The 20,405-nt window shown below is 46.1% G+C and overlaps 1 protein-coding gene across 3 annotated transcripts in view; it reads right to left on the bottom strand.

Annotated features, from left to right (window-relative positions):
* Positions 1-405: 405 nt before the first annotated feature.
* Positions 406-20,405, bottom strand: part of LOC309370902 (broad substrate specificity ATP-binding cassette transporter ABCG2-like) — a 35,021-nt gene continuing 15,021 nt past the window's right edge. For 2 of the 3 annotated variants that reach the window (XM_081913099.1, XM_081913098.1), the window contains 14 exons: positions 18,331-18,390; positions 17,185-17,302; positions 11,637-11,792; positions 10,823-10,980; positions 10,199-10,350; positions 9,871-9,963; positions 7,716-7,906; positions 6,668-6,819; positions 5,576-5,665; positions 4,531-4,655; positions 3,551-3,705; positions 2,790-2,879; positions 2,058-2,110; positions 406-1,357 (listed from right to left, as the gene is read on the bottom strand). In XM_081913099.1, the coding sequence (XP_081769225.1) occupies positions 1,210-1,357; positions 2,058-2,110; positions 2,790-2,879; positions 3,551-3,705; positions 4,531-4,655; positions 5,576-5,665; positions 6,668-6,819; positions 7,716-7,906; positions 9,871-9,963; positions 10,199-10,350; positions 10,823-10,980; positions 11,637-11,792; positions 17,185-17,302; positions 18,331-18,390 (1,741 nt within the window). In that variant the 3' untranslated portion in view covers positions 406-1,209. The remainder of the gene's footprint in view (positions 1,358-2,057; positions 2,111-2,789; positions 2,880-3,550; positions 3,706-4,530; positions 4,656-5,575; positions 5,666-6,667; positions 6,820-7,715; positions 7,907-9,870; positions 9,964-10,198; positions 10,351-10,822; positions 10,981-11,636; positions 11,793-17,184; positions 17,303-18,330; positions 18,391-20,405) is intronic. The other variant, XM_081913100.1, reaches the window with a different exon arrangement.

Below are 20,405 nucleotides of genomic sequence, written 5' to 3'. Positions count from 1 at the left end.
CTTGTGGCATCTAAAAATCTAGCCAGTTTCCTGCTTTACGGTAAACAGTATAGCTAATCTGGGAGGGAAATGGTTGTGAAAATTAATACAATAATTATTGTAGCCAAACTGACTATGTACAAGGGCTGTCCACGTTCCCTATGCAAGGATGTCGCTAACAACATAAAATCATCTTTCCTTCTTTCTATTTTTCTAGTCATTTTCAGAACATGGTAAGATTACCAATGCAGGGGGCACAATCTCAAGTTCACTCTAAAAGGATCTTTTGGTGACTTTCCCACCTCAGAACGATGGTTAGCTTGAAGTAGACATTTCCTAATTTTTTTCCAAAGGATATTTGCTACTTTGTTTTTTTATTAGCTGACTGAATTCAGGCTTTTTAAAAACGTGAAAGTTTTGTATAGGTTCTTTTAAAGACTTGGGTCCTACCACTAGGCAGATTTATTCATGGCAACTGCAGATCATACTATTTTTGTGGGCATGTTCAGTTTTGGGTGGAAGCCTGTGTAAGTAATACTTACCTGTCCAAATTGTGTCCTTTTAAAATACTGTGCAATCATGTTTTGATGCTGCTTCTTATGGGTATGGGAAAGCACTCTGGAGGCCTTGATTAATCTTTTGTGCCTTTCTACTATAAACCACTATCTGGATTAAGACAGATAATGGCATCTTGCTTTGATGCCATTTTAATTTCCTAATTTATATATTTTTGTATGATATTTGGTATCCCTGATTAATTTGAATCCTGTATGTATTGTGATGTACTGTATTTTTCCTGCCTATTGACTGGAATTCTGGTGTGTACAGAGATGCAATTCTTTATATAGAAAATAAATTTAATGATTTTGTAGAAAAAGAAAAAGGAAAACTTTCCTTTCATAACTGAACAAAGTAAGTTATTTTCATAATCATTGCTGCTAAGGTGAGGAACCAAATGCAAACCAAGACATGCATTTTTTAGTACCACTGAATGGTTTTTCAATCAACAGGTCACATTGACAGCAGCATGGCACTTTAAAAATTTTATTTAAAAAAAAATGTACAAAGAGGAGGTACATTCCTGCTCTCTTACTCCAAGAGGAGCGTAAAAACATCTTAATTTGGCAGGCTATCACCAATTTAAAAAAAAAAACAAGTCCTAATTTCATAAGATAGAGGAGAGACTCCAGCAGGGTAGCTGTTCTCTTAATGGCTCATTAATGCGGTAGTCTATTTCCAACGGTTTACTCTCAAGAGCTGCATGTAAGCAAAAAAGAGGAAGATGCATGTCAAGCAGAAGAGGGCCAGCTCATTCTCCCAGAAACCCCAGGTGCTGTAGTCAATCTCTTGGTCCTTCATGTAATGCTCTCCAGGGACCCTGAAGGAAGAATATGGGAAGTAGGCTGCTGGTAAAAGCCCAGTGAACCCAGACCTTCTGGGAATTGCACAGTACCCCCATAGCTAACAAGCAGGCAAACATTCTTGAGAAAACATTCCAGAATATAACTCTTACTTTGCCAACCTGCATTCATTTTTCAACCCCCCCCAAACCCCCCCCACTGAATTGTCTTTTTATAAAAATTAAATTCATGGAAAATAGCTTGTAATGAGACCTATCAGCTGTGATAAGTGCAACTTCAGAGGCAGAATTCACCTTCCCACTCAACCGCAGGAAGAGAGGTTGGTATCAGTTTTGATTCACCATTTCTTGTTCTCAGCCATGGGGTGCTTGTGGTTCTTCATGAGTGCAATGGATGTGGCCAGGGCCATTGGATTTCTCTTGGAGCTATCCCTCCTTCTCTACCCTTCCAATGGCAGAACAGAGGAGGGAATGCAGAGGTGGGTGGAAAGCCCCTTGGGCTCCACATTATCCCATGGCCTCATGTTTCTCCAACACACCACTGACAAGGGAGGGAAAATGCAAGCCCTGGAGGTAAACACTTACTTTCCCATCCAGCTGCTCCCAGCCCCAACTTTTGGTCCTGGCTGGTGTGAGACCAGCAGAGCTCTGGATTTGCCAGCTTTTCTCTGCTTCCCATCCCCCATTAGATTACTCTCCCCAACAGGATGGTTTTTACCTGGTAGAGTTCAAGTAGAAGACTCTTCCTTTAAGTTCATTGATGGTCAGAGCCTGAAATTGAAACGGGGAGACATTTCTGACTGTCAGGTCACCCAGTTTCTGGGTGCTTTCATATTGCAAACCAGTTCAGGTATCTGTTTGTTTGCATTATGTTTTTTTTTTTTTTAAACAACTTGGGTGGTTTTTCTGCAGAAAGTAAATCTGGATTAAATTGGGGTGGGTTAGACATTTTGATGCTGATGCCACAGCTCAGGCTAGAGTGGATGTTACAATAAACTTGCATGAGCATCAGAACCAGTTCCAGAATCACCCATTTGTGACACTTTTCTCCCCAGGTGCATTTTTGTCATTGATATTGTTTGCAAAAGGGAAAGAAAAGATAACTGGAGCTAGGTGTACAAAGCCGTGTTGTCAGATGGGAAGTGTCTGAGCATTTAACCCAGTGTTTCTCAAACTTGGGTCTCCAGCTGTTGTTGGACTCCATCGTCCCTGACCAGTGGTCCTGCTAGGTAGTGATGATGATACTTTGGTTCAACAACAGCTGAAAACCCAAGTTTGTTAAACACTGATTTAATCATTTACCTACCCACTGATTCTCCTCCTGGGAGACTCTCACCAACCCCTTCCCAGCAGACTTCTTTCCAGACCTGTAGGGCAGTTGGGGAAATAACCTTAAAAACATCTTGGGGAGGGAGCTGCAGTTGGAAAAAAGTCAGTCCCTGTGACTCACATTCATGCCATATCTGTAGATACTAATCCATTTGATCCAGGACAGCCAGCTCAACATGGAATTGAGGTTTACAAGAAACCCACCAAAGACCTGCAGGATATAAGATGCCCAAACAAACAAGCAAATAATTAAAGACCACAGTAAGAACTTAACAAGTCCCAAGGGGTTCATTAAACAGTGACAGGCACTTTGAGTCATCCTCCAAGTTTGGAAGCATTAGCTTTCGCTTTTGGTTAACCACCAATTGTGGTGACATTAGGAGTAACAAATGGATTAATTTTCAACAAGCCGAACTTCAAACCACGGTTTCTGAAATTGGCTTGACTAACCATGACCAACATTAACCACAGTTCCAGACTGTAAGGTATGCTACAATTAGTGTAAGCTAAGGCTTCCAAACTCCTCCTTAGGAGGGAGTGGGGAGCAAAAGAGCTCTTTAGGGGACTGGGCTCATTCACATCTCGCTTAACCATAGTTTGATGTGACATTTCGATCTAGCCATTCTATAGTTTGGCTCGAAGTCACAGAAGCGAGCAACGCAATGAGGGACAAATACTTGGTGCTTTTGGGGCTACTGTTTGTATCTGATTTCAGTATCTTAGTTTTGTCTTTTGCTGTAACGTCTAACTATACCCTAGAAATTTCATACGCAGAGCTTAAACTCCGGCAGAAACTGTTTTGTAAGTAGCCATGCACGTTATTAAAAAAGGGTGCACCATCCATATTAATGTTTTGAAGAACTGAAAAACAGAACAGCTTACCATCATGAAGACATATGGAAGGGCAATCAAGAGGTTGGCAATGGCAAATGCATTGACACTGGCGCTCACTAGGAAAGCCATGCTCACTGCTGCAAGGTTAGTCAGGCTAAGAGACAAAACGTGCAGGAAGAAAGATTCTGCATCATATTTGAGACCTGGAGGTGGGCAGAAAGAGAAAAAGTTGCATGGCATCCTTCAAACCCTTAGTTTAGGGATGGGGAACCTTTGGTCCTCCAGAAACTGCTGGGACTCTAGCTCCCATCATTCCTGGTCACTTTGGCTAGGGTTGATGGGAGTTGGGAGTCCAAGAGCATTGGGTGGACCACAAGTTCCCCATCACTGTCCTAGCTCATTTAGTGCTTCTATCCCTGCATCCATTTGGGCTCTCCTAAGTGGCCTTTGGTTGGTTGTTTCCCTTCATGAGTTTCCTGCTTGAGGAAATGGATTTGTGTCTTACTTTGGGCAAATATTTATGTGTTACTGACTGCAGGGCTGACACTCCCAAGAGAACAAAAAAGCATAGCTGATGATGGGCTATTCAAGGTTGTGAGGGGGTGGGGAACAGATCAGAGGCATATTTGTGTCCAAAGACTCCTGCTGAAGAGAGATTTCCAAGCTTTGTTCATGTTTGGCAAAGAACAAAAGGCTCACAAAGGAAGAAAGAGAACAGTAGCCAGCTGGATTCATGCAGTCCATCATTCTCTGCAAGAATCCCAGCAACCAGCAGATCACGGTCCACTCCTAGATGATCTGTTGGAAATTGGTCTAACAGTGAAACATGGCCTACTCTCTGCTCATACTGTCCTTGATGTCTTTGCTGACCTTTTGAATTGTGCGTTTAAAAATCCTTCATTTGTGTCTTATTTCCCCCCGCCAAAAAAAGATTTGGACTGGAAGAAATGTCACACTCCCCACCCCTTATGTCACCACTGCCCCCACCAGTTGATGGTTCAGATCAAACAACATAACACTTTACTCACCCATCATGAAATAGGAAATGGAAGAGAACAGCAGGACAGGCAGGATTCGATTGGGAACGAGATCAGCAAACACTTTGGCTAGAAAGTATGCAGATGTCCTATAGTAACCTCTGGCACTCTCATGGCTAGGAAAAGGAAAAGGAGGAAACTCAGGGTTGGATCCGGTTGTGTCTCCATACCAACAGAAAGCTCTTTGGTCCAGTTGACATTGAAAGCAGGGAGAGGCTATTATAGTCTATTCCCCCTTCCCTCTTTCATGCAGCTGCATGAAAAATCTGCAGAGAACCCTCTAGGACAGCATGGGAGGAGAAATGCAGGGAGGGAGGGCCGCAAGAGGTAAAAAAAATGGATAATATTTTTCAATACCATCCACTTTCCTGGAACCCATCAGAGCCTTCGATCAGCAGAGGGACACAAAGATGCAACAACTCTACATTAATGTATTTAAAAAACTGCCACCAACACGGGATTCAACAGGTGAACAAGGTTTTTAGGAAGGTGGATCAGAGACTATTTTAGGGTAATGCGACATGCTGCAGGGGGTGCCAAAACATTGCTGAAGAATGGAATGGGAGAGGTGCTGAAATTTGAGAGCCCCAAATCCACCACTGGGTGGATTTCCATTCCCGCCTATAAAGAACAGTGTCACAATGGAACCAAAGTTCCCCTTGAAGCAAGAGAGTGGAATCATCTCTCTTGGAGACATACATATTCAGGGTCAAAATACTCTCGGGGTCAGTGGTTGGACCGATGGCCTTTCCCGTTCTACAATCCTATCTCAAGGTGGAAGGCTGGGGCATGGAAGGAACAAAGAGGGGGAGTTGTTGTTTTTACAGCTGATGATTTCAACCTTGCTCCCCCTTCTATTCCTGCAAGCAAAATTTCGAGAGGAAAACCTGCATTGGCTAGCTCCTTGATGCCATAATTACACCATTACACATCTAATTAAATTTGAGACTCTGCAGGCACAGTTTTCTGGAAAGGCCATGGCACTGGGCATGTCTATTACAGAATGGATTTTCTCGGAAGCAGGACTGCTGCTCACATGAAGAGCTTTCTGTCGTAGATGAAGAGCTCCACAGCTGACAAGTTCCCAAAGATCTGAGTGAGAACCATGAAAAAGAAAGCTCCTAGCCTGCAGCAAAAAAAGAACAGATGTATGAAAGAGGAATTACATATAACTCTGTGCATGCTGCAATTATGCAGGAGTGCAGACTGCGGTATTTAGTGCAGAATTCCACTGCCAGCCACCCACCCACTTTATTTTTAAAAGGGCAGGTTTCTAGCCAGTATGAAAGTAACAGCTTGAAAATGCATGAGAAATGCCTACTGATACTGGAAATGTCAGAGAGGCAGTTGAGTAAGACGTCCAGTGGTTAGAAGGGTCCCTTTCCACAGGTCAAGTTAAAACTGCAACTGTGCAAATTAGCAGTAACAGCATAATTCTTCATTAAGAAAAATTGTGCCATTTTATTTCAATTCCCTCCCTTCATTTACTGCACTCACATACTGTATGGATTTTATATCAATTAGGGGATGTCTACTTTGGGTTCTCTCTGTATCTCATTTTTCCAGTCTGCAATCCTGCACATTTCCACATCAGTTTGTGATTCCTCCCCACCCCTCACTCAAATGCTCATAAGAATTTGTCAGCATTTAAATTCACATTCTTCCAACATTTTTGCATGCATTTTCTTTATTATAATACATCTTGCATGTTATTTTCACTAATATTTGCATTTTTACGTACAACTGTCCCCCAATATACACACATTTATGTACACATCACTGCAGGTGTGAATGTCAAAGGATAGCTGTGTTTTGGTTTGCAAATTGTTCCGAGAAGTGCAAACTATGCAGTTGTACATCAAAATGCAAACTGACCCTGATTTTGCCCCCATCTCTAATCCTGATGAGATACACTATTCTCAGAGGATTGCATCCAGAGGAACCTGCCAGGAGTCAGTCTGGAACCATAAATAGCTTCTGGACTCACCCAAGCTACAATTGCTGAGGAGGCCCATCAGGATGCTCAAAAACATTCCCATTGGACATGCTAGAACATGGGAACATGGGAGAAAGAAAGATGGTGAAATGCTGTGCTCGAGGGCCACCTGAGTAGGAATGAGCACCTTACCTGTTCTGTAGGGCTTCCGGCAGAGTGTCTGGGATTTGGTAGTAAATGAGCCCCACCAACAAGGAGAAGACCATGCCCAAAAGGATCTGGCCAATGGAGGTCTGAGGATTCCTCAGCAGATGCTTCACATTACGGCAGCTCACAACATACAACTAGAGAACAGTGTGGCATTAATAGCTTGACATGAGGGATCTCTCTCCCTACTTCTTGACAATTCCCCCTCTAAAGATGTTGCTATCTGTGAAAATGTCCACCTTCCCAGCAAAGTGGTGTCCCATGTTTGGGACAATTATCTGGAAAAACCAAACCAAAACAAAAAGAAACCTTTTAAGTCATAAACATACTAGATCCACTGAAATGGACAGACATTAGTTAGTTCAGTCCATTAATTGTTATGGGTCTGCCCCAAGGAGGACTTTGTCAGGTACCATCCTGTGATTGTGCTGCACACACAGCATCGTTGCTCAGGGCAGGCGTGTCACCATCTACAACGAGCTTAATGATGTATCACATTCTTCATTCAAAGTGGCAGACATCACTCTTAGCAGTAGAACGCAAATCAGAAGCACTGCCGCTGCCCATATGGCAATACGTACAGTCACAGAGTTGGTTGCAAGCAGCAGAAGGCAAAACTATAGTAGCTGTTGATGCCGATGTGAGTTCTAAATACAATATTGGACGCAGAGCTCCAGCTAATGAGAGTTGGGGGTGTTTTGGTCAATGATTTAGGAAAAGGAGGATAGCCCTTCCTTGGTAGTTGTATGGAGATTATTGTACAGAATCGCGGAGTGGGAAGGGTCCTGCAGTCCAACCCCCTGCAGTGCAGGAATCTCAACAGAGAAATGGCCATCTTAAGAAGAAGAAGAAAGATTTTTAATGTCCCCACATTTGGTTAAATAGGTAGAGAAAACAAAACTGATCTATGCAGATTGTAGCCCAGTTTTATTACAGGCTTATTTGAATGGATCAAGGCAAATGTTGTGCTTATTTGCGGATCCGTCACCCTTTCTCTGTTCCTGCCCCTGTTCCCAGCCCTTTCCCCCTTCACCTGTTGGGCGAATGAGGTGGCATAAGTGGCTTTTGATGTGGTAGCATCACAGCCTTGGTTCTGGAATGACTGTAGGTTTTTCAGATCTTCTTGCAGCTGCTCATAGTAGGAGGACTGATGGTAATAACTGGAAAGCGCGTTCTTGTCAAGGGAACAATTGCTGGAGAAAAGGCCATCCTTCTTGTTGCCTGCTTCAAACAAAAGATAGATTTTTTTTTAAATAGGCAATTGATTCATCTTAAGATACAAGCGGTATGACCCAGTTCCTACCAGCCCAAGGCATTATATGTTACCTGAGGCGAAGGACAAGATGGCAGCTCCACATTCTACATGCAAAAAAAAGACTGGACTGGCAGTGGAATCTTCCTGCAACAACAGGGATGGGGCAGCACCCCACTGCACCCATGTGTACAAGGCCCTGGGGGTGGAGTGCAGACCAGGCCACATCTTTCTGCCCTTCGATACCTTGCCACCACTTGCACACCAGCCTACTTGGCACCTAGTCAGCCATGGTGCCAGCATGCATCCCATGAGCTGAGCAACATAAGCGCATGTGTAATGCCTGCTGGAGGGCGTGGCCAGGTGGGATAACCCCCACCTCCGGCCTGCTCGCTTAGTAAGGGACATTTCTAGCAGACTGCTTCCTCCTCACCCAGCCCCAGTTATCTGCTGTTTGAGGTGGCCATCTCAATTTGTCTAATGGTGGCACTTTCCCTGATCGATCCCAGCTAAAAATGAATGTGATTTCTGTTAGCTATCCTGGCATCAGGTCGCAATCCGTTTGGACGCATCAGCCACCCTTGCCAGCTACCAACAGAGCGACACTTGCAACACTCTGCCAGTGCAGACCCCCCCTCACCCACCCGCCAAGCATGCAGGTGGCAGGTTCACCAGCAGGACGTCTCTTGGCGGAACCTTGCAGAAGGCTTCCAATTGTTCCAAGGGCAAAGCAGGTCTGGATCCCAAGCTATTCTTAAGTCAGCGCTGGCTGGCAAAGGGTCTGAGTCAGGCCCAAATGCTGCATCAGCCTGAAACGGACACAGGGATTGGGCCAAATTTGCTTCTGACCCACCACTTTTCACGGGTGCCACTGTGGCTAGCTGGACTGCAGGTGTGGCAGAAAATCCACTGCTCTTCAGAACCTCAGCGGCGGCAGTGGCAAATTACAATTGCTTCTGCCCGAAGCTTTTTGCTTTTGACAAGACATGACTGCAGCCAGACTCAGGGCAATTTGACCAGGGTGCCCTAAAAATAACATTGTATAGGGCTAGTCTAATCTTCATTATACACTGGGAAGGAGTATCCAACGATCTTCAAAATTACCCATCATTTCAGTGTACAAAGCTCTCATTATGGCTCGTTTTCATGAGCCTGTATAGTTCCGGCTTGCGGGAGACCAGCAAAGGCTGATCTCAGTGCTATTATGGTGTTAGTGGAAAATTAAATTTCCCGAATGGCTGTATGCCATCTCCTACTTCAAGCCTGATGCAGACACATTAGTTTCACTGTGGGCTGCATTGCTTCCATCTCCATTTATTAAAGGCTGAGCATAAAAGGCACAGGACAGAGTACACAGAAGGGATGGGAGCTGATGATAATTTGGCACTGTTGGGTGGCTGGTTCCTGGGCTCATCGATGGGCGTTTTCTGTTCTTGTCCCTGATAATATGTAGAGTCTCCTAATCCCACCATTCTGTTAATGGTGGGATAATTATAATTCTCAACAAGGGTGCTCAAATAGTGTCATTTATCTCATTAATTGTTACACCACTCCTGTATGGCAGGTCAGTATTAATATATCCATATTGCAGATGGAGGCCTGAGGCCAAGAGCATGTGACTAGTCTGCAGCCAACAAGTACCTTTCAAAATGAGGGGAGATTTGATTTGAATCAGATTCACAGCTTACTCTTTCAGCCCCTCTCCTACCGTTGTTCTCAGGCTTACCTTGAAGCAAAGGTAGAGCAGCAGAGGTACTTGTGAGAATTTAAATGTTGCCATATCTAATGGATGGTCTCTGTCCTTGGGAAGGCAGGCCCTGCTGTCTGAAAGTCAGGCTTCCATAACCACAACTACAACCATTATAGTTTGGGAAGATTACCCCCCCGACTCAGTTTCTCAAACTAAATCAATTACTGGAGGGGGAAAAACACTCACCCAAGTCTTGTTGAGGCTGGGACTGTATCACCTCCCCACTGATTACATCCAGAAAGAAGTCCAAGGGATTGTTAAACTGCTCACACTGATAGCCTGAAATTGAAATTCATGTGTGAGAGAGAGACACACACACACAAGGACAGGCCTAACAGATTCAGTTCAGGGCATTTCCTGCCACAGCTCATGATGATTTACTGGACACTCTGAGAAGAAATCAGAATATTTTTACATGCTGGCTTTAAAAGTTCCATCCTGTCTTTCTAGAGCTCCTCCAGAAGTCATAGGTGCTTTTTGTTTCTTTTCTGGGAGAGACTCTTTTCTTCCTTACCAATGCTATTGAAATAAGTTGTGGCTTCATCTGCTGCTCCTGCAAATATTATTTCTCCCTTGCTCATCAAGGTCAGATGGTCAAACAGCCTGAAGATGGAGTAGCGCGGCTGATGAATTGAGAAGATCACCGTTCTCCCTTTCCTGGAAAGTCTGCAAAGCAGATAATGCTTAGATGTTGGAGTGAAAGAGGTCCTTAGCGCATGGCTGCCACCAGAAAGCGCTCAGCAATTGCTGAGTTCTAGCCCTGGCAGTGTGTTCCAAGGACGATGTGCGACTGCTACTATGCAGATAGGTATTATTTCTGGTGGTGTATTAAACGCAAATAAGAAAAAATCGTATGCAGATGTTGCTTCACCTGCAGCAGATTTCTCTGCCATAGAGGCAAGCTGCTTCTTAAACTGGATGGTGGCTTGTCTCTTTAGCAATGGGGACTACTGCAGTAGAAGCTGCATGTTAAGCTCTGGCTGTATGAACACTAGTTTCCCATTCATGCGTATCACTCCGTTGCCTCATTAGCATTTTTTTTGGGGGGGGGTTGAGTGAGTGTGTGAGAGTTCTCTGAAGACCTATTTGGGTTAAGGCGTTTTTATTTTTAGCAGAGACAGAACACACAGAAACTCACTGGTGCAAGAGCTGCATAATGGCATTAGCTGTGTTGGCATCCAGCCCTGTGGTTGGCTCATCCAGAAAGATCAGGGAAGGTGAAGTGATCAGTTCCATGCCAATGCTGCAGCGTTTCTTCTCACCCCCTGAAACGCCACGCAGGAATTCAGTCCCAATCTGACGCCACGGAAAGAAGCAGGGAGCATGGGAAGATAAAAGGATACAAAGGCTTTAAAAAAATCCTTTGAATTTACCTTCCACCAAAGACAAACCGTAACCCAGCTATTCTACCATTTCCTGTTTCATTAACATTCACCATTCTAAAGCAGATGCTAAGAAGCTTGGTTCTCTATGGAAATGAGGGACAAGACAAGGGGATGGGCTTCTTCTATTACCTTCCTATGTAAAGGGTCCTCATACAAGCACAGCCCTCATGCAAGAGCAGAGGAGGAAGTCCACCTGTGTCAGGGAATATGTAGAGTCTCCTCTTCACAAGGTAAGTGTGGAGCAGGGGCTCATGGGGCTGAATAGCCTCCAAAGAGGGAGACTCCGGCAGAAAGAAATCTAGCAAGTTAGCAAGAAGAATAGGCTGGGACCCTTCTCTCCAACGAGCCAGTCTTCCATATACAGGAGAGTGTTTTATCATGCAAATTCCCACCTGCATCTTGGAGCCCCCAAACAGGCTTTCCTGAATGTTTGTAAGAACTGGGCCTTCTCTAAGATGTACAACTCCAGACGTCCCGTAATCCCCGAACAAGGACCATGATGGCTGTGGCTGATGGAAACTGAACTCCTACCAGATCTGGAGGGCCACACGTTGCTCTGTGGCTTACCTTGGTGTCTGCGCAGTCCTGTAGGCCCAGCTCCTGTATCACAGCATCAACCTTGACCTTCTTCTCTGTGTTGCTGTTCCTGTTCTGTGGCAGCCGCAGGTTGGCGGAGAACTGGAGGTTCTCCCGGACGCTGAGGGTTCCTGTCAGAATGTCCTCCTGCAGGCCAGGGAAATTTAGATGCCTTAGGAAGCGAAAGGATTCCCACAGGGGAAGGAGGACACATTGGATAAGAGCACTGACACCAGGCTGAGCCACAGCAGCTTTTCTTGGGGCAAGCACTTGCTGGGTATCAGGCAGGATTACACATCCAATGCCTTCGTTTGCATGCTGGATCTCTTCAGTGTAACAGAACCAAGGCACCAAAGTCCCACCGTTCTAACATGCTTACAACCACTGGCCAATAGATTCAAGCAGAGCCTCTTCATTTCAGCTTTTTGACATGAGGGAGCAAAGACTGTGAACCATACTGTGCAATAAGTTGGGATATACGGTACCTGTTGTGGAGAGATATCGATCTTCCCTTGATCGATGGGGCCGCGACCGGGGACAGGTTTACGATCCCAATCAGCAGTTTATAACGGGTCCGGCACACTTCTTCACAGCTGCGCCACTGTTGCTTCCTTCAGGTCACGGCTTAGCAGAGTTGAACAGCGTGTAAAGCAGTCTTGCTTCGATGCAAGCATACACAGACAGGTTCGTCTATTTACAGCTCTTTATTAAAACATTACAGCATCAAAGTCCGGGGCTTCTTTCAGCCATGTCCAAAGGCACGTCTTTCTCTCACAGATACAGAGAGAAGTGAAAGTACAGGGAAAAACTCCTCCTTCTTAGCTTCTAAAAGCTTCTGTCTCCGCCCAGCTTCTGTAAGCTGACGTTAGCAGGTGACACACACCAGGGGAATTTAACCAGATAAATTCTGAACCATAACACCCCCCCTTGTGTCCCTGCGTGATACCTGTGCAACATCTTCAGTAACACCTTGTGAGATCGATCCCTTCCCCAATGCCTTGTGCCCTCCCTTGGCAAACCTATTTGGCATTTGTGGAACCACCTCACAACTCTCAGAATCGCACTGTGCGAAACTTACCCACGCACCTGTGGCCTGGTACCTTTCTGGTGGGATACCTTTAGTTGTGCGACTGGACCTCCTAGGCACAAACTCAGGTGTTTCCTCTGACTCACTTTGATCAGCAGGTGTATCCTCTGCATCATGGGATTCACTCTCTGACTTAAAGCGTCTTCGAATCCTCTCCATCACACTCACAGGAGAACTAGGCTCACTTTTGGGCAGTCCCTTAACAGCTTGTGGACATGCCACACCCTGCTCTTGACCCTGGTCAGTGACCTGGTCGTCATCAGCAGCCTCAGCCCCTTCTTCCGCCTCATCAGAACTGTCTTCTGGGTCAGAGAGACAATCTGAGAGAACATCACGCCTGACAGGAGTCTTTGACTTTACCTCCTCCTCTAAGAACTCAGCGTGTTTACTGATCAGCACCTTACTCTGATCACCTGATGGGTAAGCAAAACGCCATGCACGGGCATCCGGCTCATACCCACAGAAGATCATTTTCTGGACTTTGGCTCCATCTGGCCCTTGCAAAGCCTTAGGCAAAGCGACAAGCGCAGGAGTCCCAAAAGTCCGCAGAAAGTGAACCTGGGGTTTGCGGCCATTTAACAAAGAGAACGGTGTGTCACCTACCAGTGAGTTGTAGACACGATTCCAGGTGAATGACACAGCCCTAGTAGCCTCCACCCAAAACTCAGGAGGTAACCTGGCTTCTTTCAGCATCACCTGTGCAGCCTTAACCAGAGCTCCACTCCTCAGCTCTGCCACCCCCCCTTGCTGGGGTGAAGTAACTGTGTGGCGTATCCCTCTCTTCTGCAAGAACTTCTGCAACGCCAAACCAGTGTACTCAGCATTTCTGTCACTGATGATCGCTTGAACCCTGGTGGAGAACCTCTGTTCCACCCCCTCAATCCAGCTCTTGATCAGCTGTGCTGCATCCTCCCTGGATTTGAGACCGTGAGCCCAGGAACTCTGCGAGAAATTATCCAAAAAAGTTAGGAGAAACCTGGCCCCCCCTAGACTTGGTTCCTTGACAGGACCGGCCGAATCTATGTGTACCACCTCAAAAGGTTTAGTGGCCACACGTTCCACCTTTGGGTAACTGCACCCTCTCACCTGGCTGCAGAGTCAATTACAAGGCTGAGCTGGGAATTTTCCACTCCGCCGTCTTCAAACACTGCCATACTCGCAGAAACTTGCGAAGACTCTTCCTGTTGTTTACCACGACCACCTGGCTCAGTTCCACGCCTGCCTGTCTTCCCAGGCCTGTTGCCATGGAAACCTGCCTGATTCCCATGGGAAAAGTCCTTGAAAACATCCTGCATCGGCTCTCTGCTCCGGTGGGGGCAACTGCCACGCCGACGTTGAACTCCAGTGGAAAAACACTGCCCGGGGCTCCTGCCAGCTGGCCTGGCCTTCCTCCTTCTGGAACGGCTCCTCCCACCAGACTGGCCCCCCCTGAAGCTCCTCTCTGCTTCAGCACAAAGCGAAAGTTGTTTAAACTTGCCTTTGGAACTCTTTGCCCCCCCGATCTGCTCACTAGCGCTCCTAGAGGCCAAGACATCGGGAACAGGGCCTGCCAGTCCAGCCTCTCCAGGACCCAGTCCATCACACAGACGTGTAGAAGCATTGCAACAGCTCCCCAACACTGTCTCAGCCCCCATTGGGCTTTCTGGGCACCCTTCAGCCTCTCCAGGGCTTCCTCCAGGACTCTGGCCTTTCGCTGACGCCTCACACAAGCCCTTCAGCACATTCCAGGCAGCCCACGCTGTCGTTACGCCCTCCAAATGAGGCCTCAGTGATGCATCAACGCATGCTCTGAGCATCTCTAGCTCTTGCAGCCTCTGGCTATCTTCAGCCAACACAGCCCCACAGCTTGCTTCACCTGCTCCAGCTGCTGGCCGGCCAAGGGGTGGTGATTTTGGCTCCCATTGGCTTGCTTCCCAGACGCCTTCAACCAAGAACCATCCCCTTATTTGTCTGGACCACGTTGCCCAACTCTTTAGAGTGAGCTTTTCCAGCGGTATATCCTGGCTTTCAGCCATCTTCTCCCGTTCTCCCAAGGTGCCCCAAGCTGTACTTACTCCGTACCAGCTTCCTTCGGCCTTCCCTTCCATGGAGAAACGATATTTCAGCTGCGTCTCAGCTTCCAGCTTTTAGCTGCTTTTACAGCTCCAGCTCTCTGTGTATCAGAGGCTCTCACTGCCTCTCGGAAGCAGGCAATTAATCATCTGCTCTCCGGCACCCAGTCAGCTCCCGTTGCGCTCCTCAGCCGCAGACCGCTGACTTCAAAGCATTCCTGAGGCTCACACCGACTGCTTTACGAGCGTTTTCTGACCCCATAACCTGTGGAGAGATATCGATCTTCCCTTGATCGATGGGGCCGCGACCGGGGACAGGTTTACGATCCCAATCAGCAGTTTATAACGGGTCCGGCACACTTCTTCACAGCTGCGCCACTGTTGCTTCCTTCAGGTCACGGCTTAGCAGAGTTGAACAGCGTGTAAAGCAGTCTTGCTTCGATGCAAGCATACACAGACAGGTTCGTCTATTTACAGCTCTTTATTAAAACATTACAGCATCAAAGTCCGGGGCTTCTTTCAGCCATGTCCAAAGGCACGTCTTTCTCTCACAGATACAGAGAGAAGTGAAAGTACAGGGAAAAACTCCTCCTTCTTAGCTTCTAAAAGCTTCTGTCTCCGCCCAGCTTCTGTAAGCTGACGTTAGCAGGTGACACACACCAGGGGAATTTAACCAGATAAATTCTGAACCATAACACCTGTAAGCAGTGTTCACATTACTATACACTGAAATGCAACATAATATATGCAAATTGATTAATATTTACAGTGGTGCCTCGCAAGACAAAATTAATTTGTTCCGCAAGTTTTTTCTTCTTGCGAGTTTTTCGTCTTGCGAAGCACGGTTTCCCATAGGAATGCATTGAAAATCAATCAATGCGTTCCTATGGAAACCGTCTTCAGACCAGGTCCGGGGACAGTCTGTCCCCCGACCTCTTCTGAAGGCTGGGGGGGGGGGAAACAAGGGCTTTTCTTCCCACCCCCAACATTTTAAAAAACCCCGGGACAGCGGAGGACTTCTCCGCTGTCCCGGGGCGATTTAAAAGCCCCCGGGAAGGCAGGCAGGGGGGACAAAGACTTTTGCCCCCCGCCGGCCTTCAGAAGAGGTCCAGAAGAGGTTTTCTGAAGGCCGGCGGGGGGCGAAAGTCTTTGCTCCCCTCCGCCTGCCTTCAAAAGTCGTCCGGGACAGCGGAGAAACACGCTGCGTTTCTCCGCTCTCCCGGGAAGGCAGGCAGGGGGGGAGCAAAGACTTTCGCCCCCCGCCTGCCTTCAAAAGCCGTCTGGGATAGTGGGAAGCACTTCCCTGCTATCCCGGACTGCTTTTAAAATGCTGGCGGTGGGGAGCAAAGCCTTTCGGCCCCTGCCGGCCTTCCTGGACCTCTTCTGAAGGCCGGAGGGGGGGAAAGGCTTTGCTCCCCACCGCCAGCATTTAAAAGAGGTCCCCGGAGATTTCCCTATGGGCTTTCTTCTTGCGAAGCAAGTCCATAGGGAAATTCGTCTTGCGGAACGACTTAAAAAACGGAAAACCCTTTCGTCTTGCGGGTTTTTCGTCTTGCGGGGCATTCGTCTTGCGGGGCACCACTGTAATTCGATTACAATAACCAATTGGAAAATAAAATAACCAACGAGCTACAATAACCAATGTTGTCTGCTTCCTCTGCCCCCTCTTTCCTTTGATACAGCTGCGCAGGAAATTCAATTTCCATTCATCCATGGTTTAGCATTATGCCTATGCAATAAAAGCTTCTAAAATCTGCCTTGCAGACATGCATTAGGAAGGGAGAAGAAGTGCGTGAGCCTGAATCTTCCTGTGGCTTATCCCCATATGGTTTAGTGTGAATTGGGCCAGTATCCTTAGAGGCATTTTTACTGTACCAAGATCAGGATGCATCTCGAATATAAATTCTGTCCCTGACCATCATTGAGATGTTAACTGGGCATTACATACAAATAACATGGCCCTGACACCATCTCCCTTTCTTCTCCCCCCTCCAAAGAAGGAGCGGGGTGGGGGTGGGGCTTGCTCTAGGGAAGGAATAACAAGGGAATGGACTCTTCCTTGACCTTTATTTCTCTACTCTGAAAGCAGAGATTTCTAATGGAAAAGTGGCTGGTCAGAAGAAAGTGAGTGTCTAGCTTCTTCTGCATGGTGTTTCCATGCAAACTTCTTAAAGACATTTCTGTATATAAAGGGAACGCCTGAGGTGGGCAATAATACCACTGTGATTTCATGAGGCTGTAACTCATTTCTTTTTCAGTTTCCTGAAATTATGTTCCAGTAAATCCAAGGGGTTAGTATATCCATATCCAGGGTACACTTGTTCAGATTATTGGTTAACTTCAATTAACTATAAAATATGTGAACAAATACCAAAAAAGTTGCACATAAAGAAGGGCTTACCTGGACTACATAGGCAGAACACTGATGAAAATTGGAGTCTACCAACTTTCCATCCATAAATATCTGCCCACCTGTAAGCCCTTTGGGGTCTTTCCATCCTGCTAGGACATCGAGGAGCCTAGAGATGGGGTGGAGGGGAAGGAAACAAGTCATGGGCAGCTCATCCCTCTGCTCCCAGGGGCTCTTGGAATAAAGAGGAAGGAGAAGAAAAAAGAAAGGGAGGATGTGAAAAGCCTACAAAATAAAGGAGGAGAAGGAAGAAACAGGGAAGATGATTTTGAATGGAAAAAGCCAAGAATAAAGGAAGACAAGGGAAAAAGAGGGGTTTGGGTCTAAAAATAAAAAGACCCCCCCCAAAAAAAGAATTGTAGAGGAGATAAGGGGAAAGATACTGTAGAAAAATGATGCCAAGTAAAGGTATTACAATCCTGATTGAAGAACTGAAATGGAAATAAAAGGAGGAAGAGCAGAGCATGACGTGAATAAATGTTTAAAAATATATATAGAAAGAGCAAAGGAAAAACAAGACGAATCACAGAGAAGAGTAAAATTTGAAGGACTTGTTTATCCATGTTCTGCTTATCTGGCTGCTTTCTCTTACAACCCCTTCCCCAGAATTAATATTCAAACGTCCCATTATTATAACATCCAAGGAAAGAAAGACAATGGAATTAAGAGACTACAGTGGTCTAGTGCCATGTCTATACTGAGATGTAAGTCCCACTGAGTTCAATGGACCTTACTCTCAGGAAGTGACTACAGAATTGCAGCCTGGTTGCAACCCTATACCCACTTCCCTGGGGGCACAGAAGGATCTTGGCCATGGGGAACTGCACTCAACACAGATGATCCTGCAGTGCGGAGCCTCCATTTTAATAAGTGTCCCACCCAGCTGCAGAAAACGCATCGGCTGCATCCAAATGCAAACAGCGACCAACAAGAACTGTGGCTGGTTGCAGAAGTGGATGTCTGAGCACCTTCCACTGGGAATGTGCAAGCGCCATTGTCTGTGGGTGGAAGAGCTGCCAAGAGAGAAGAGTAGGTGGGCTGGAGGCAGGAAACTATTGCATACAGAGGGAAAAGTGCAACTGGGGAATGAGTCACCCCCAGGACATGCAAAACACAGGTATGAAGGACAAAACTTACGAAGTTTTCCCACTTCCGGTTGGCCCCAAGATGGCATTCATCCCAGGCTTCATAATACCACTGCAGAAATAGAAATGGGTTGGTGCCAGTTCCCAGACCAGACATTTCTGAACTGTATTTTGCATGGAAGGAGCGTCTCCACCCCCATTGTTCAGTCCATACACTGAGGTCCAGCGTCAAGGTCCTTCTGCTGGTTCCCTCACTGCAAGAAGCAAAGTTACAGGGAACCAGGGAGAGGGCCTTCTCAGTAGTGGTGCCCACCCTGTGGAACGCCCTCCCATCAGATGTCAAGAGAATAAATTTGATGTTTAGAAGACATCTGAAGGCAGCCATGTTTAGGGAAGTTTTAATGACTGATGTTTTAATGTATTTTTAATCCTTTGTTGGAAGCCTCCCAGAGTGGCTGGGGAAACCCAGCCAGATGGACGGGGTATAAATAAATATTATTATTATTATTATTATTATTATTATTATTATTATTATTATTTTCTAAAGTTACAAAATGCCATGGGATATTTTTTTTAAGCGCTGAAGATCTGCCATGCGTCAGCAACAGTGTGAAAAATACCATGTTGGTGTGGCAGTTTTTATTTTACTGCCATGCCAATATTACCTTTCTCCTCAGAAGACCTATCCTTCCAGCTTTTGTGATATACACACAACCGATTTCATCTTACAATTAGTGGCTGGAAAGATAAATCAGCAAGGATGATTTGGGCACTAGTTTGCCCGCTCCCACTAACTCCCAGTCGCCACCAAATGCATCTAATAGCCCAGTGCTGGGAGACCTGTGGAACGCCAGATGACGCTGGACTATAATTCCCTTCAGCCCTGATCAGAGTGGCCAGGGACTGGGGTGGGGGTTGCAGTCCAACAACATCTGGCAGGCCACACTTTCCCCATCCTTGCAATAGGCCAGCAATAGCACAATTCTTTCTGAGCAGACATGCATCGTCTCGCTGAGTCCAATGGCACTTACTCCCAGGTAAATGTGGAAAGGATCTTAACTTGAATTAGATAGAAACAGTGGGCGATATCCGACAAAGTCATACATGGCCGGGCAGCTCAGTTGATTAGAGCATGGTGCTGATAACACCAAGGTTCCAGGTTCGATTTCTGTATGGGACAGTTGCATATTCCTGCCTTGCAGGGGGTTGGACTAGATGATCCTCAGGGTCCCTTCCAACTCTACAGATCTATGATTCTATGATCTATGATTCCATGGAGTAAACCCATTGAAACTAATGGATCGCTGATTTTAATGAGTCTGCTCTTTAATACTGGATATCACCCAATGTCACTGAGGCTGCGTGTACCCCATATATTTAAAATTCATCCCTCCTTCCAAAGAATCCTGGGAATGTAGTTTAACCCGTACAATTGCAAGCAACCTTAAACTACAACTTCCAAAATTCTTTGGTGTGTGTGTGCTTTAAATGTATGGTGGATGTGCAGCCTAATCATTTGTGAAACGGACAGTTTGTCACTACCAAAGGTCATCTTTGTTTGCTGTTGGCAAATTATGTCTGCATAGTTGCATGATTTCTAGCACAGCAAAGCAGCATGTGATTTGTGCTCTCTTGAGGAGGCTACATTATCTTCTGCAGCAAGTGAAAAACATCAGTCCGTTTTCTTGTCTTTGTTATTAAGAAAAGTGCATAATGTTATTCGAAAAAGAAACATCCCAGAAGCCAATTTTGCTTATTGTATGTGCAAAAACGTTTGTCGATACATTGCACTGTAACAAAGTGGTACGAGATTAATTTGCTGGTACAAATTTGCTTATTGAATTTCTGTCTCCAGTTGCCTGCTTCACTTCTTTGACTGGCTTGAGGCCCGGTCTCCGGCCCCATCCTGCAAACAACTTTTACTATCATTTTATCAGACTGCTGACAAGAGTTGTGCTATTGCATGCTCACGAAACAGTGGTGAAGAGGGGAAAGAAATAAACAGAAACCCAACAACCAGTCCCGCCTGCATGGGAAAGGTGCAGCATCCAATCTGTGGTACACCCACAATATTTTGATTGTGGATAAGTGCCCTTTTATATTTCACTCAGATTCCCAATAAGCCAA

The sequence above is a fragment of the Podarcis melisellensis genome (assembly GCF_964234715.1).
Source record: "Podarcis melisellensis genome assembly, chromosome: 5".
Taxonomy (NCBI): domain Eukaryota; kingdom Metazoa; phylum Chordata; class Lepidosauria; order Squamata; family Lacertidae; genus Podarcis; species Podarcis melisellensis.
Note: the sequence above shows the minus strand (reverse complement) of the source record. Positions and strands in the feature narration are given on the sequence as shown.